The sequence below is a fragment of the Babesia microti genome, chromosome IV (assembly GCF_000691945.2).
Source record: "Babesia microti strain RI chromosome IV, complete genome".
Taxonomy (NCBI): Eukaryota; Apicomplexa; class Aconoidasida; order Piroplasmida; family Babesiidae; genus Babesia; species Babesia microti.
This window is the reverse complement of record NC_034969.1, coordinates 332,920-349,833: the sequence shown is the minus strand read 5'-3', so window position 1 is coordinate 349,833 and position 16,914 is coordinate 332,920. Positions and strand designations below refer to the sequence as shown.

Here is a 16,914-nt window from a genome sequence, read left to right as displayed (position 1 = left end):
CTTCATTATTGTTCAATTTTTTTGCTCTTTAAAACCCTGCTCTCTAGCAGTTTAGGAAGTGATTGCTTACAGTCAACGCTTCCACTACTGGTCCATACGATATTTAGTTCACTAAGTGATTTATCTCATACTTAAGAAAAGATTTAAATTCATCACAGCTATCGAATCTGAATTGTGTGTAAACCGATTTAGGGTTGATAATAATGCTTGTTCTATGTTAAATTTAATATATATATATATATATATCAATGATATGTAAGATAACGTACTTGGCCATGGTCAATAGGTACAATACCCGAAACTTTTGATTGAACATTTTAAAGAGATATCTAGAGAAAAATGGCGGTTCCTTTTCACAGTCTTTTGGAGAAGTAACCTTTAATTTTTCAGTTGCAATATCATAAATATAATCTAAATCATTTTCCAAACGTCTTGTCTCAGATTTTATGAGACTAAAATAGCGATAGAAGTTTTCATCCTCAACAATGCGTCTCAACTTATTAGCGTAATCAATCACAGCAATATATTTCACCAGTGATTTATCACTCGTATTGTTTAATTCCTTCAGGTACCGTAACAAATCCATTTTTGTATTTTGTAGTGCCAAATATAATAACCTATAACATTTGAATTCGATCTTATTTTCAGGAGCTACCTGATTAATTGAATGAAGGTCTATTAGCTGCGTTTGGCACTGATTAAACTGATCCAAATCACAATTTAATAAAGCAATTCTTGCATTTGTCTCATAAACATGTGTTGCAAATAAATCGTTTATATGCTGCACCTTCATATCCTGTCGGATAGACCTAAATTGTTCCTGAATATAGCGATAGTTTAGGGTCTTCTTGTACTTTTCAAGTACGTATATGAATGATTTTTTTAACACATGTATTGGCCGTACTAGAGATGGATTTGGAGGGCCTGTCAATCTCAAATACTGTTTCTCCATGTCAGTAGATGTACCAATTAATTTCTCAACTTGTTGAGTTAGATTGATTTCAGCAATGACCCCTTTTGTGCCTTTTGTGAATCTTTCTGCCCTTTTCTGTAACAAACTCTTATACTTGAGTGATTTTTTAACCCCCGTAGTGTCTATATCCATAAAAGAATCTAATTTAGTTTTAGAATATTTGTCAAAATTCGTTGCACTAGACTTTTTATCCCCTTTTTTATCATTTTTCATCCCATTCTTAGATTCTGAACTGGAAATATTACTGGTAGTACTAGTATCTAATGGAATTGAACTGTTCGTGTTATTATGTAATGGAACAATCTGTTTAGAATTATGTCCGTGTTGTGCTATATTAACTGTAATAATTATATTAATAAATAATTATATATACATATGCAGTTATAAAATAAACAATATACATGCATATTGACGTAGATATTCATTAATAAAAATGGTATATATGATAAATTACCAGAATATGATTCAATAACATCTGCTGAGGGAATCATCAAGTCTACTGGAGTAGGAGTGATATTGTGTGACTTCCAATAATCAATTTTGTGATTTAAAAAATTTGTAACTGCCATATTCCACTTTTTGGAGGATTTTTCCGTTACATGTACGGAAAATATTTTGTATACCCAGTCCGTTATAGCACTAGATGTATTTGCAGTATTAACATCTTTTGGCAATTTAGCATGATTTTGAGCTGCATTGGATTGTTGTTTATATTGTGATGGATGGATTGGAACTGAAGGTGGAGCTTGGGGTTTTGGAATTGATGGAGGTTTAATAGATATACCACTCAATAACGCATTACTGCTACATGCAGAGTTGGATTGACTAAGCAATTGTTGGTTATACATGGCAGTAGTGTCAACATTAGGATGCGATCCATAGTAAATATTTGATATATGAGATGGAACCATGCCATAATGTGGATTGTACTGGTATCCAATACCGGCGGCAGTTGACTGTGTAGTGTTTACTTGGCCATTAGCAGATAAAGTATTGGAAACCCTATTTACATAGTTTAAAAATTCTTGATTATTGGCTTTATGCCCATAAAATGACCTAACAGATCTTAGTGCCTCCGCCGCTGCAACATCCGCAGTACAACCTACATGAAAATGATAATACCACTGTGAAGATACTGATTGTACTTGTAATTGTATGTGGAAAGCATGTATGGGTCCATTAATGCGGTTATTTTTCCATTTATTCATGCAAATATGATACTAATGCAAGGCACACCTCTAATAATATGCACTATATTAAGCTTCACCATAACAATATACCCATAAACTTACTATTGGTATACTAAAACTAATAAATAACTAGTGATTAGCATAATATGAGTATTTAATGACAACAATTATTGTAAAGTTAAATTGTTAGTTTACAAAATATATTAATAACATTTATCATTGGCAGAGTCGATATTGGACCTAGCTGAACCTTTTGGTTTAACGGATGAAAATATTCGCTTTAACGTCGACTGTTTGTCTGTTACATAAGAATTATTTACATTACTATTCCTATTATTTTTCAATGACCATTTGTCCACATCATATTTGTCAGCATTATTCCTCTTTATATTCAAAATGTCAAATTCTTTATGTTTGTTATCGGTGTTATCAGTTATTTTTGTAAAATTATCCTTAATTTTGTGTACTATAAAGGCTTGAATTTTGTCTGCATGGCATTCAATTTACCTCTATTGACAAATTCAGATACATATGGAATGTTGCATTTCTCATACAGTTGCGATGAATTTTCTATATCACTAACTTACATACCTTTATTTTTAGGCATTTTAATATTATCATGTGATGAAAATTCATTATTCCTATGAAAATATTCTATTAGTGGATTATTTGGCAGTATCAGTGTTGAAAAATACCCATTATCAATAGTAAACATGCAGTCATAATATTGGTTAGCTATGTCTATAAATTCATCCTTAGAAAAATTTTTCCTAAATTAATTAGTTATTACTTAGATTCATGCTTGATCTCGAAGTAGAATAACAATCTCTTCAGTATTCGGTACAGGTCTGGTAGTGACAATTTAATTTTGTTGACCTTATCCCAAGCGGAAGGAATGTAGATTGAACATGTATCATTAACCTTGAAGAATTCGTAGGAAATGACAGCACATTTGTTAATATGTCTCAGTAGATACTTTGATTTCAAGGTCCTAAAGGTCATCGTATCATTGACAACACTTCGGCCAGTTGTCAAATTATCATTAGAATTAGTTTCCTGTAATTTGATGTTAAAATCATTCATTATGGTATTACGTAAACTGTTTATTTTATTGCAATTAAAAGATTGAGTAATGTCGTTGTCAAAATAGGTATTGTCGTTAGACAACCCGTACATTTCACTGGATTTACTCATTAAGTTATAAACAATTATCAGAAACTTATAATCAATAAAATAATATTATTTATGAATATTTGTAATAATTTGTAATATATTAATGTGACAGAGGAAAACATAAAATTTACATTATATTATATATGTTTTTTTTTGAGGTGCAATATTGACACATTAAGCCCAATCACAGGGCACACAATTTTTGAAACGTGCCCTTTTAACTTGTAACTAAATTGTGTTTAAAAATTTAGTAAATATACAAAATGAGGTTAGTATATATTATGTACATCACAGGTGGGGGATTTAGTATACATGACTTTAAACATTATAATTAACCTACCAAATCGTCCATCCATTTGCAAAAGTCTAAACTATAATATAATAGCTGATTCAAATGTCAAATTAGAATGCTTGAGCCTTTTATCTTCAATTAATAATACTTACAAAAGTATACCTACAAACGTGCTATTTGAAATTGTAAAATCTGCGACAAAAATTGATACAGATTTTAGGTTAATCATTGATGGATGTGAAATAATTAACAATCAAACTTATTTTTATTTGCAATGGTGTGAATTTATTACTGTAACTGTCCTTTATAAATTGCTTGGTGGCAAAGGAGGTTTTGGTGCCACATTACGTGGAGCCAAGGGAAGGAAAAAAACTTCATTTAACATTGATTCTTGTAGAGATTTGCAAGGTAGAAGGATTCGACAGACAAGATTGGCTGAGCAGATCAACAAATGGAAAGAATCTAATTTGACTAAAGAACAATTAGAGATCCTAAAAACTACTTCATCAAATCCCACCTCTTACCCAGAGCCCATAACAAATTCCAAGGGATATAAAGTTCAGTTTTCACTGAAGGAAAAGAGAAGGAGATTGATCGGAAAATTGGACGATTCTTATATGAATAAAAAGGATATTGCTATTAATTCAATTGTACCAATTGACACTACCAAATCGCAGTCGGATGAAAATAAAGAAACCTCACATGTCGCGGAGGATATGATTAATTATGTAGAAACGGAACTAAATTCCCTTTATGGTACAGGTACTAGCACTTCTGCCTCAATTACCAGTGTTAAAGTCCCAACTGTTAAATCGCCAGTTGGTAATTGTGACAAAATGTCACTGGGAGCCAAACTAACCGCCGCTCTTATCAAGAATTAATTTTACATTTCAATATCTGATAGAACTCCTGTAACTCTGCTAATAGTTGTGTGAATTCTTCAGTTAGTAATTTGTAATTGACAATCTTTTTTACATTATCAAGGTTAATATTTTTTGTATAAGGTGCCATGCGACGATAGTGTAATGATTTGTATACATTTTGAGATAAAAAACTGATATTTGATTGCTGTAAATAGCGGTTATCGATCAATATTATGGCAGCATAATCGTTTATATGGCGAATGGCACGACCTATTGCCTGATTAATAGTTTTAAAGCATATTATCTTACGCAGATTAACTGTTTCAGTCATTAGTGATGCTTTTATATCGTTAATATTCAGTATATTCAACTGCGACGACAAGTCAATTTGTGTTGTTCTACTACCAATAGTTGATTGCGATTTAATGCGGTAATATTGCTCTTTCAATTTCAATTTACTGGATTCAGGAGGGTAAGGAAGTCCAATAAGGATTATAGCCCTGGCTAAGTGGTCAGAAAAATCGATTCCCTCGCTGAATTTAGCCCCAAATATTGCAAATAAAACTGCACCATTAATAGCCGATTTAGTATATTGTTCCATCAAATTGGGGGTAGTTCCTTCAATGAATATATTTTTTTTTAAAGAAGATAGAGGACCATCGAATTGATTCATTTTGTACCTATTACCTAATCCAAACGTTAAAAAAGAGTGCATATAATTGAAACTAGTGAAGAATACAAGTAAACCTTCAGGAACCACCAATGATAAGTTGCTAATTATTTGACACAGTCCCTCCATAGTATTACGATCAGTTCGTTTCTCATGTGTAAAGTTTAAAACATTATTATTTGAGGGAGTGGTTGATATAATATTGCAATAAATTTTATCAATAGTAAATATGCCTGGATTCCTAAAAATTCTAACCTTATCCTTTGTACTAGGAATCATCATTAGATACTCATGAATGGGTGTCAAAGTTCCACTTACCAGCATAACACTCCTAGCTGAAGTTATAATTTCTGAGAATGAATCAAAAATGCTAAGACTATATATTTCAATTTTTAAATAAGTATCATTTATAAATTTTGAAACCAATCCTTCATAGTAAGGTGTTTCATTTTGATGTGATATTATAATCTTATCATCTTTTGTACATAGTAATATACAGTTGAGGAATTCCCTAAACATATAAATTATGCTAGTCTCCTTATTATAATTGTATTCTAGTTTTGAGTATAACCCCTCAGCATAACTGCGAATCTTGAGGCAAATTTCGGAATTGGTTAAAAAATCAATAATTGAATGAATAGACAATGTTGCTATGCCACATTCAACCAGGAACTGTGATATGTCAATAACCTTTTCATCAACACAAATTTTTATATTTGTAAATGATTCCAACAATTTCGTAATGGTACCAAGATTAAATTTTGTATCCTGGGGCAAAATTGAATTATATTTATTGGTGTACATCCGAATCTGTTCTAAAAGGATAAGTGAATCGTATGTGGTGAAACTTACAGATGTAGAATTCGTTATTGCATCACCCAAATTGTGTGCTTCGTCAAATATTAATATATTATGATCAATTTTTAAACCAGAGGATTCTCTTAGGCTTTTATTTATAATAAAATTGTAAGGGGCAAGTATCACATCTGCATATTTAATCGTGTGCTTTGAGGCATAATAAGGGCAGGAACTGAGACAATTTTCTGACCCAATTAATCGAAGTTCAGATTGATCTAACGGATATGATATTGTTGACTCAATTATAGGAGTGATGTTCGATTTAAATTGACATTTTGATCTTCTACATTCATCATTCAATAACTCAACAGAGCCTTTAGATGTGGAAAGTATATGTTTGTTCACGCATAAATATTGTCTACTAGATGCAATAGCGAAACGAACATCACAGTAAAGTTGAGGATCTAACTTCTTAACCTCTTTGATAAACTGATTTAACTGTGTATGGGTCCGACTGCAAATTATAATTTGAATTTTATCATTAGTGTCAAATTCATCGAAAGAGGGTATTATATGTGAAACATTTGAGGTTAATTCAACTGCCATTTTTTTAGTGTAACTAGAATCAAAATTTTTGTCTGCCATTTTAAGCTTAATTTGCAAATTGTGATTGTCATCGTATTCAAAATAATTATTAACCTTAAGGCGAATGTTACTAATGCGATTATATCTATCATCTAACTTTCGTTTATGACATTCTACATTTAATTTGGCAATTTTATGTTTAACCCAGGACGGCAAATCTGTTATAACAAACATAATTACTTGTTTTGTCGCTATTACAAGCTGAATCCAATGTGTGGTCAAATAATCTATTATTTTTAAGCCTATATGGCACTAAAGTTACCAAGAAAGACTAGAAGAAAGTAAGCAAATGGTTTTACCACTGCCAGTTGGCGATTCAAACAAGCCCACCTCGCAGTTTTCAAATACATCGTAAGCATTTTTGATAAATTCAAGTTGGCCCTATGTAAAACATAAGTAATGTAAATATCGATGTTGTTATACATACTGGATAAGGCGCGAATGGAAGTTTAAACATATAAATCAATTAATTGGAAAACCGTACCAAATTGTGGGATGAATAGCACGCGGATATCGGGCAGCTAAGATGAAAATAAAAATCCAATTTTAATATCAACATTAATTCATCCTCAATAAAAATTGCACGAAATAGTACTGTAACCACTAAAGTTTATCATTCTAAAACTAGTAACAAAGACACAATATAGGGTAGAAAATGGTGGACACACCAGCGTCTGTTGCGATGATCTCATTAAAAATAAGCGTGGGGATGCCGCGTTTAAGAAAAAAATATTCTTAAATAAACCCTTAAAAGAAATTGAGATCGTCTTTCATTGTAGGTATTATTGATAAAGTCATTGGTGATTGTATGGACAAGGTTGTGTGAAATATGTTGAAGTGCTAATCCGATTGTCACATAGCCAGTCATAACATATGAAATGTAGAAGTTGAACATTTCAATCCAACATTGTAGAAGAGTAATGTAAATAAAATCTTTTCGATTGTAATTTTAATATTGATTACAGTATTCTATCAATCGTTGATTGTTTTTACCCCTATTATATGATATTTAATATTTTTTAATTATATAGATATAATAAAAAACGTCTATATCGTGTTAGTAAAAATACAAACATATTTGCAAATATTCATACCGACCAATCAATAGGAAAGAAATAATGAAATATAATAACTAGTGTCCAGCCACCTAGGGGGCTCGAACCCCTGACCACCAGATTAAGAGTCTGGCGCTCTACCGACTGAGCTAAGGAGGCCTACCCGGGGAGATTAATTAAAATCAATAACTGGCTAATATTACATCGCTCCAAGTACAAACGCAGCGAGTGAATAAATTAAACGTTTGAAATTGCTAAATATAATGATTATTCGTAAAACTCTACAACCATAAAAATACACGTAAACTAGGCAATTCAAATGAGCACTAGAGTCTGAGCGAATATTTGATAACTAAAATTGCTCAACTCATTATGTTAGACAGCAAATGCTAAAACTTTGAACATTCTGCAATATTTTAAACTACACCCTACCATTTGTTTACGGAACAAGAATCACCGCATACAACAACTGGGGGAAAACCCACAAGACATAAAATAAAATTTGAGAGTGACAACAGTTGGCATGCAAATGCCACAAAAATTGGTTAAACTGCAATGATGCAGTCGACACACGGCAATCTTTAGTAAAAGGCGAAAGATTGGTACGCAATGCGAAGACTGCTGCTGACGGTGCCCCTTGTGTATATCACCTACTAAATTCTCCCACGACATTCGGCCCGTCATAATAATTGTCTTGATAACTATTCTATAAGCTGTTTCAAATAATAATATAGTTTATATATAAATTAATAGTTGTTATTAGTTATATTAATGATTCCATACCGTACTTATGATAGCACCCTTAAGCATATGACTATAAATTATTACTTTATTAATTTTTCACATAAAGACATACCGATAGATCGATAATTACACAATAATTGTGGCATATGCTCCATGGAGTATTTACTAATTAGCAGCAGAAATGTGTCACGAAGTAGTACAGAAAGTAGCTATGTAAAAACTTATCCTTCAACTACGGACAACCCCGAACAAACAAATAATAATTTAAACGTACGTAAAACAATCAGCATATTTAAAAACGTTTCACAATTATTTTTTCATTTAGAAAGTCGAATTATTGGTAAATATTCCTGATGAACAGGATGTAGTTATTATTGCACACATTAATGAATCGAAAAAGGGCCAAAATGACAACTGTTGTTCTGTAAGATATAATTATTTCACTGCAAATAATTATTTAATCATATAAAATGATTATTTTGTATAATACTATAGTTGCTCACCCAGATCGTATCTGATGTAATCGAACGTATCCCTTTCTACTCATTTATTCTCAGAAAATCGCCATATTTTTCAAAAAAGCTACAAACATTACTAAGAAGCAATAATGAAGATTTTACCAAGGGTAGAAAATCCATTAATGTAGGCAACATTACATCTAAAACCCCCATTCCTATCAACATACATGTACCATCACTTGATTCTTTATATGCAGTATTAAATTATTTATACAAGTAAAAAATGAGTTCATCCAGTGGAAAATTCAATGCCGTCAATATAGAACCGATTATTCAGGTGGAAATATACATTCTAACTATGATATTGTATCTTGATGATCTTAGATATAAGGTTATCAAACGACTGAATTCACCAGTATCATGTGATCATTTGGTTAAATTAGCTTTGGCAGCTGAACAATACAACGATGATCCACTGCTCGATGATTGTATTTCTCTTATTTCAAATTTTGGTTATAAAGTGTTTCTTGGTAATAATTGTTTCTTACAAATATTTTATATTTATATTATATATAATACAGACAAATTGTATTTGAATTTGGGAATTAAAGGTTTTAGAAAATTGATTTGCAGCGATAATTTGCAAATGGACGAGCTGCAAATTTACGCATTCACTGTGTTGTACATGAAATCGCATGATTTCCTAAACAATCCATATGACCAATCTGTAACTAAATTTTCTGATATGGAAATGGTAATGTATTGGTGATTTAGGATATCATTAAATGCATTCGATATTGTGCTATGTCGCATGATATTATATCGAAAATTAGATCGCCATCATTGGATAAGCTTCTGCTCGATGCTATAATTAGATTATCAACTAATACCACCTTTCCACTGAGAGTAACAGCATGGAAGGTAATTCAATGTGTGTATATAGGAAAATAAATATTTTAGATGTGTTTGTCACACCGGTAAATATCCAACTGTGCTTATTAAGTTGGCCCCCAAACAATATGCCTCAATAATTCAAAATGATGTTAAAATACCTCCTTACCACTTCTCTTCCCATTCATCATACAATAGCAATATTATGCTACCTCCAATTTATCTCCAAGATGATAATCAGTATACTTCCTCAAATATAAGTATTGAAAAACCTTATTATACCTTTACCATAGGTAAATACGTTATAAGACAAAGGTTCATATCGTGTAGTATCTGAATGTTCATGGGTTTTTGAAATATGCCGATCGAGGGACGGCAATTTACACATTGGATTCATATTTCAACACAACGAATCATCTTTGTACCGCAATAAGCCTACAAATGATCCATTTATTAATGGTAAATAAGATGTTTTTGCATAATATTTCAATGACAACTTCACATAGATAATGTAATATATTATGACACAGCCAATTTTAGCTTTAATTCAGCGCTAGTGGATATGGAAAAGTGGTAATTTCGCTATAATATAGCAAAATATTAAAAAATCACGTCCATTTGACGGGTAAATTTAAACCTTTGCAAAATAATAAATTGTGTCAAGGTGACAGAATCTATATTGACGTTAAGTGTCTAAGTCACTGCCTTAATATGACGATAAACATAAATGAAAATGCATCGGAATCATTTTCATATCCTTACAAAACAATGGTATGTTATAGTATTTTTATTTCAAATTGTATAAGTGATTTTAATATAGTACACTAGTGGAAACGTCATTAAACGACCTGTAATTAACGTGGCCCCTTACATTGCTATGCTTGATTATGGCGATGCAATTTGTATTCCAGAAGTTAAATAAAAATGCGAAATTCTGCAATATAATATTATCCTATATATTATTTACTAATGAATGTGTTTCATATAACTGGCTACATTTAATGGTGCATGCATGTAGTGTACTTTTGTGTAAGTTTTAAGGCATAATTAATGGAGCTTGTATAATAAGTAAAATATAATTGCTATTCTATCACTAATGTTGATAAATTTATATTACAGTTATGATACGATTCAATCTACATTGGATATTATACATACTCTTTGTCTTTAAGTCAGAAAAAATTTATCATTTATAAATTTAGATAACATTTATGCCAAATTTTATTAATGATGATTCCTAAATACGACTATTGTATTTATGGAGGTTCATTTAATCCCGTAACCGTGGGTCACATGCTAGTGCTAAACGCAGTATACTCCACTTGCGTTGCCAAGGAATACCTAATCATGCCATGCAATGTGAATGATCTGAAAAAACATCTTGTAGACCCTATCCATAGGATAAATCTATTGAATATCGCATTAAAGCAGAATTTCCCTGGGGCCGACAACATATCGGTACGTCAACAACCACATATTTACCGTATAAATACGATATAAAAGAATATTAATCCTTAGGTCACCGATTTTGAGACAAAATACGAAGGACCTAGCGAAAGTTACATAACGCTACAAAGGCTAAGGGACGAATATCCTGGAAAATCATTTGTATTTATAATTGGAAGTGATGTATTGCATCAAATGCCAAAATGGTAAAATAAACACTCACATAGGCCAATGGGATTACAATTTGCCCAAAATGCGGATTTTATCATTGCAACCCGAAATGGATATCCAATCGAGGATAGTGATTTAGCTATACTCAATAAGTATTACTTGTTAGATGATTTGTTAAGGGATGCAAACAAAAAAAACAAAACATCTAACGCATCATCCACAGAGGCAAGGAGGCTTATTTCTATTGGTGATAGAGTAAGCATAAAATTAAGTAGATGCGATTGAGTGAACTTCTGACTGATGACGTAATAAAATATATTGATGATAAAAAACTTTATGTGTAAAAATCATCTCAATTTTCTGTAAATTTCATTAGAATTTAATAATTTTGTCATTACATTCTTTATATATACCTTCCATTTGCCCCATATTTATCCTAATTTACCATGACATCCGTCGGTGACGAGATTAAGGAATGGCAAAGATTGCTAGATCTCACAAATGTTAAAAGTGTGAAGGATAAGATAAATAAACATATTACAGATCTCAAATGTATCAGTCCATGCACCATTAATTCCACTATTAATGGTACAAATGGTGATGTTAAATCTTCCAAGCAATGTAAAACAATTAATGAGTTTTCATGGGAACAAGAGACATCCTCAATAAAAATAAGAATCAAGTTTGATAATATATCCACACATGACCGATCCAAAATTAATCTACAATGCGATGCATCTTCCGTGTCACTAACAGTTAATGATTTTAAATCACCAGATAATAATGCTAATTATATGTTTCGCATTGCTAAATTACATTCAAAAATTAACCCTGAAAAATCAAGCTACCATTTGAAAACAAACTATATAGTGTTGTCATTAGAGAAGGAATCACCAGGCCATTGGCCCAGCGTAGAATATAAACAATCGAATATAACCAAACCTAAGATTCCTGAAGCAGATAAGGATAGTGACCCAAATTCAATGCTGATCGATTTGATGAAAAATCTCTATCAGGAAGGTGACGATGAAATGAAGCGAACCATAGCCAAAGCGTGGACGGAGGCAAATGAAAAACGTAATTTTGTATAATGATTATTCTTTGATGAATGATAATAATGATTCTGATGATTGGTTTAATTCTTTCAGTTTATATTCAGGAAAAGAATCTTGCCGTTCTACATCAATAATAAAATGTTACCTTTCAATTCGGCGTAGAGATTAAAGTGATTGACTGGATCTTGTGCAATATAGCACTTTAACCTTTTACAAGTTGACAACATATTTGCCATATATTTAACACTCCAATCATGGACAGGAAACTCAACGAAATACCCATTCAACAAAAGTACATATGTCACAAATAGATGGCAAATTGATAGATGATCATCTTCGGAAACAGTTTTAGCTTGCGATTTGACGTGCTTAATCTTGTTAGCTAAATATTCCTTCTCATTTTTCTTATTCGGAATGCGTATCTATGTTATTATTGACATACATTTTCATATACATCCTCAGCAGCCTGGTAACAAATACCCACAACACTTTCCAAATTTCTGCTGACAATAGATTCGTAAAATGTAATTAAATTTTTAGTGTCCAGTCCATGCTTTGTCAATTTGTCAAGTGCCATTTTTTTATCCGACAAGTCTCCGACATTAATGTTGGACTTAAGCTGATAAATTTCGATTAGTTGTTCTAGTGCTTTCATTAGAATATTTCTGCATATGTAAATGCTTATAGGGTTGTTCCAATCGGTTACACCCAAAAATTTCAATCCCTTATATGAATAGTGAAAAGTATTATAATGGAATTCGATTTGTTCGGATAAATCAAGTGTAAGATCAGTCTTTTGTGGTTTAGCATATTTCTCCAGGTATAATTGATTGAAATCCTAATTTATAATGGTTATTTACATGTATTATCTCTTCAAATATGAAAGCAGAAAATTCAGAGTGATCATAAATTATATTCCAGAGATTTGAAAATGAATATTCAGTATCATTGAAGTATTCCTTTATATTAATTTCATCAATGATAATAGCGGACAATACATCATTTGGAGCAGATACTATTGAATTGAACATCTCTTCCACGTTAAACTGCTGTATTTCACGATTAATAATAGTGGGTTGGACTGGAGATAAATCAATTGTCCTCTTCTTCTTTTTACCTTTTGTCATAGAAGAAACAGATTTAGTATCGATAAGTGTATATATCAAATGTGAACATACCTTGGCATAATTAACAAAATTAGTAGTCCAAATATAATTTTCATCTTCACATTTCAACATATATAATATATAGTGTGATGAAATTGTTATTAAATTGGTAAGGTACTTTTGGGGGATAAAAATGTAGTCTTGATACAGTAAAGCTGTCGATTTGTTATGATATTCGGTGTCCACATTTATATTTGTCGCCAGTTTAATTAGCATCTATTTAAATATTGTTATACCTGTATATCATCAAATGATAATGTGCTAGGTAAAATGCTGTCCAATAATCTCCATATACAATTAGTCATTGCTTCCTATATAAATTTGCGATTGTTACATCAACTAAAAATTTGACTTGCTGCAGGTAACTTTTTTTGATAAAAACGTTACATAAAGCGATTGATTTGTAGATAATACTGCTATACTCATCAGTATTATCCGATGAGGAAAACTCATTATATATTGACTTATGTATATAACCATTAGAGGAAAAATAGTTTATAATCTCCCTTTGTTTATTCAGGATGTATGAATTGGGGATGAAATTATTTGATCTAATAATACCAATGTTTATATTCTTTGAAATTATATCTTGTAGAATTGATTCGGCAGTATCCTCATCACAACTAAATATAAATGCGTGATTACCAAGAAATGTGAGCAAAATGAGATATTGACACATTTACAAAAGTAGCAATTAGAGCGGCTTTTAAACTTCTTTCCAATATAATGCGATATGAATCATTCTCAATATGCGTCTTATTAAGTGTCCCTAAAATTAACCATTAAATACCTTCTAATTTGTGTAACATGTGATTATTAAGTATTTTACAGATAAAAGCAGTTGATAAGTTATACTCGGCAGATAAATCAGACAATTTGATAATCCCCAATCCCTAAATAAATTGTATATTTTACTTTAAGTTTGCAATTAATGGAATCTATCAAATTATTAAGATAGATAGTGTTCATTAGAACTCCCTGTTCAACATAATAATTGTATGTCGATTTTTTTAATAATTCAGACAATGCTTTCTCAATGATATTGAAGTTAAGATCAAGGCAATTGGATATGTAAAATAACTCAGCTCTTCCACCCTAAATAAAAGAATAAGCATACTTCATTTTCCAGTATTTTAATAATTTCTAGTTCTACTTGCTTATTTGTGAGTAAAAACATCCCATCATTCGTAGAAAATAAATTTAAATTTCTAAGAGAAGATATTTTTAGCAATATATCAACACATTCACTTTGACACAAAGTGATCTTTGATGATTTCAATTGTAATTGTGATAATCTCTTGCGAAGTTCTGTTAAACTTCCCATCTTTAACTATTTATACACAATATAAACATAGCACAAATATTAGACAACACCATAATTATAATATGCACATCGTATGCTTGTCATACTAAGAAAAACTATTAATATTAATACGAATAAATAAATAAATTATTTGGTATTGTTAAAGAGTCCAAATAGCAAACCCTACGCCGAAAATAATGAACAATATACATTTGTAATAATCCATCTGTGCAGTCCTCATAACCCAGTTGCAGGATGATTTAAACTTTCCTGTATTAGACTTGAGACTATGCGTTGTAGACATTAGTTCGTCAAGGCATGGCATTGAATTGGACAAATTTGATATCAAATTTTTAGTTTCTAAGTGCATAGAATTTACTTTTTTGAATGCATCTCCCAATTTTTCATCCAATATCTTCAGTGAATTGATATCATTTTCATCCATTACACAAGGGATGTAATTTCTAACTTTCATATGCGTAGAATCATCAATATTATTTTTATCATTATTAGAAATATCTTCTTTGGAATCATAGTATAACCTAGTAATCTTTAATGTGTCGTATGAATTCATATTGTATACTTCAGAATTTGCACTGCTTTCACATGAGTCACTGTATGATGAATTACATGAAGATTCTATATATCTCATATTCTCTTCAATCAATTTAGAACTATATTCCCCAACAATTTCTTCCTTAGTTAGCACTTCAAAATCATTTTTCTTCACATGATTGTTAGGCCTATTGCTTAAGGGCTTATCAAGCCTATGGCTGGGGAAAGGCATTGTCCAAGAACCACAAAGTAGCCACTTTTCTAGGGAACAGCTAGAATTAATTTCATCATTTGGATCTCTATCTGTTTCAAATAGATCAAAGCCATTTATCATCTCCCATTTGTCAATGTCAATGTTATAACCTTCTGAATTACTTATTGGATTATTATTAGGCAGTGAGTTTGCAATTTTTTTATTGTATTTGTTATTTTCAATATTTTTATCTGAGCAACTATAGACTATACTATCACCAGCTTTCGCCATGACCTAAAATTCACTTCTAATATCATCTTATAGAATACCCTATGGGGTATACAATATTATTATGGTAGTTAATTATACTAAATTGCTCGTCAACCAAAATAATTAATTGCATTATTTTTATCCAATTTATGCACGTTTAGATTTTTATCACATATTATACACTCATTTGCCATATCAATAAACAATCCATGACACACTACACCAATAATCTACATATTTAAATACTTACATCTCTCAATTTGTCTGAAATCATTTGAACGTTAGGTGGTGGATACTTGAATAAAATATCTACAATGTAATTTCCATTGTTTGTAACATACAACTCGTTATTTTTAATTCTCAATTGCCACGAGTCGCAACCAGTTACTGATGTTATTTGTTTGCAAATTGTTTTGTGTCCAAATTTGACGATTTCTACTGGAATTGGAAATTTGCAACCCAAATTGTCCTTATTCAATTTGTATTCGTCAGCAATCTATATTATAAATAAATAAATATTCATGTATATATTTAATCGTACCACTATAAATTTGTTTGCCTTAATCTCTATCATTTTTTCCCTAAGCAACGCACCTCCTCCACCCTTGATCATATTCAAATTCATGTCAATTTCATCTGCGCCATCAATTGCCACGTCGATAGAGTCTACAGTGTCAATGTCTACTAAAGTAATTCCAAGGCTTGAGGCCTATGTTCAGTTTGATTTACAAGTTCGTGTGTTGTATCACTAGTAGCAACACCCTTAATGCCAGCTATTTTTCCAGATTTAATCTTTTCAGCTAAATATTTAATTGCATGTGATGCCGTACTACCTGTACCAAGACCTACAACCATTCCTGAGGCAATGTAATCATCAACAGCTTTTATTGCCTATGTAATTAAGTTTATACCGCCAACTTTTTCATTTCACTATTAACATCTACCATATTTGAGTGAACATAAGGTAAAGCAAATCAGCCACACATTCAACACTTCACATTTG

General features: G+C 31.2%; 10 protein-coding genes and 1 non-coding gene across 11 annotated transcripts; 4 read left to right on the top strand and 7 right to left on the bottom strand.

Annotated features, from left to right (window-relative positions):
- Positions 1-5: 5 nt before the first annotated feature.
- On the bottom strand, positions 6-2,153 carry BmR1_04g05732 (SAC3/GANP/Nin1/mts3/eIF-3 p25 family; the record flags this gene model as incomplete). The annotated part of the gene is made up of 5 exons (XM_021482426.1): positions 6-111; positions 132-212; positions 270-1,302; positions 1,428-2,075; positions 2,096-2,153. 5 exons carry the CDS (start codon positions 2,151-2,153, stop codon positions 6-8), a joined length of 1,926 nt encoding a protein of 641 aa, XP_021337665.1.
- A 213-nt stretch (positions 2,154-2,366) lies between these two features.
- BmR1_04g05731 (hypothetical protein) lies at positions 2,367-3,357 on the bottom strand (the record flags this gene model as incomplete). Its single annotated transcript, XM_012794299.2, has 4 exons — positions 2,367-2,650; positions 2,671-2,733; positions 2,755-2,933; positions 2,954-3,357. The coding sequence occupies 4 exons, from the start codon at positions 3,355-3,357 to the stop codon at positions 2,367-2,369; spliced, it is 930 nt and encodes a 309-aa protein (XP_012649753.2).
- On the top strand, positions 3,649-4,509 carry BmR1_04g05730 (hypothetical protein; the record flags this gene model as incomplete). The annotated part of the gene is made up of 1 exon (XM_012794298.1): positions 3,649-4,509. One exon carries the CDS (start codon positions 3,649-3,651, stop codon positions 4,507-4,509), a length of 861 nt encoding a protein of 286 aa, XP_012649752.1.
- Positions 4,499-7,061, bottom strand: BmR1_04g05725 (chromosome transmission fidelity protein 1; the record flags this gene model as incomplete). Its single annotated transcript, XM_012794297.1, has 4 exons — positions 4,499-6,762; positions 6,785-6,846; positions 6,867-6,985; positions 7,032-7,061. 4 exons carry the CDS (start codon positions 7,059-7,061, stop codon positions 4,499-4,501), a joined length of 2,475 nt encoding a protein of 824 aa, XP_012649751.1.
- On the bottom strand, positions 7,746-7,818 carry BmR1_04g05721. The gene has a single exon. It is a non-coding gene; the product is annotated as a tRNA-Lys (tRNA).
- Positions 7,819-8,556: 738 nt separating this feature from the next.
- Positions 8,557-10,674, top strand: BmR1_04g05720 (conserved Plasmodium protein, unknown function; the record flags this gene model as incomplete). The annotated part of the gene is made up of 12 exons (XM_021482425.1): positions 8,557-8,673; positions 8,729-8,827; positions 8,911-9,028; positions 9,050-9,137; positions 9,159-9,391; positions 9,443-9,615; positions 9,636-9,782; positions 9,805-10,045; positions 10,068-10,211; positions 10,259-10,325; positions 10,346-10,523; positions 10,573-10,674. 12 exons carry the CDS (start codon positions 8,557-8,559, stop codon positions 10,672-10,674), a joined length of 1,707 nt encoding a protein of 568 aa, XP_021337664.1.
- A 305-nt stretch (positions 10,675-10,979) lies between these two features.
- Positions 10,980-11,713, top strand: BmR1_04g05715 (Probable nicotinate-nucleotide adenylyltransferase; the record flags this gene model as incomplete). Its single annotated transcript, XM_012794295.1, has 4 exons — positions 10,980-11,210; positions 11,271-11,404; positions 11,426-11,624; positions 11,645-11,713. The coding sequence occupies 4 exons, from the start codon at positions 10,980-10,982 to the stop codon at positions 11,711-11,713; spliced, it is 633 nt and encodes a 210-aa protein (XP_012649749.1).
- A 102-nt stretch (positions 11,714-11,815) lies between these two features.
- On the top strand, positions 11,816-12,460 carry BmR1_04g05710 (Calcyclin-binding protein; the record flags this gene model as incomplete). The annotated part of the gene is made up of 1 exon (XM_012794294.1): positions 11,816-12,460. The coding sequence occupies one exon, from the start codon at positions 11,816-11,818 to the stop codon at positions 12,458-12,460; it is 645 nt and encodes a 214-aa protein (XP_012649748.1).
- A 3-nt stretch (positions 12,461-12,463) lies between these two features.
- Positions 12,464-14,914, bottom strand: BmR1_04g05705 (Uncharacterized conserved protein (DUF2042); the record flags this gene model as incomplete). Its single annotated transcript, XM_012794293.1, has 10 exons — positions 12,464-12,546; positions 12,570-12,846; positions 12,867-13,262; positions 13,285-13,806; positions 13,827-13,901; positions 13,925-14,213; positions 14,236-14,359; positions 14,381-14,483; positions 14,506-14,685; positions 14,708-14,914. 10 exons carry the CDS (start codon positions 14,912-14,914, stop codon positions 12,464-12,466), a joined length of 2,256 nt encoding a protein of 751 aa, XP_012649747.1.
- A 139-nt stretch (positions 14,915-15,053) lies between these two features.
- On the bottom strand, positions 15,054-15,932 carry BmR1_04g05700 (hypothetical protein; the record flags this gene model as incomplete). Its single annotated transcript, XM_012794292.1, has 1 exon — positions 15,054-15,932. One exon carries the CDS (start codon positions 15,930-15,932, stop codon positions 15,054-15,056), a length of 879 nt encoding a protein of 292 aa, XP_012649746.1.
- Positions 15,933-16,021: 89 nt separating this feature from the next.
- On the bottom strand, positions 16,022-16,858 carry BmR1_04g05695 (ribose 5-phosphate isomerase A; the record flags this gene model as incomplete). The annotated part of the gene is made up of 5 exons (XM_021482424.1): positions 16,022-16,141; positions 16,162-16,407; positions 16,453-16,620; positions 16,641-16,802; positions 16,823-16,858. The coding sequence occupies 5 exons, from the start codon at positions 16,856-16,858 to the stop codon at positions 16,022-16,024; spliced, it is 732 nt and encodes a 243-aa protein (XP_021337663.1).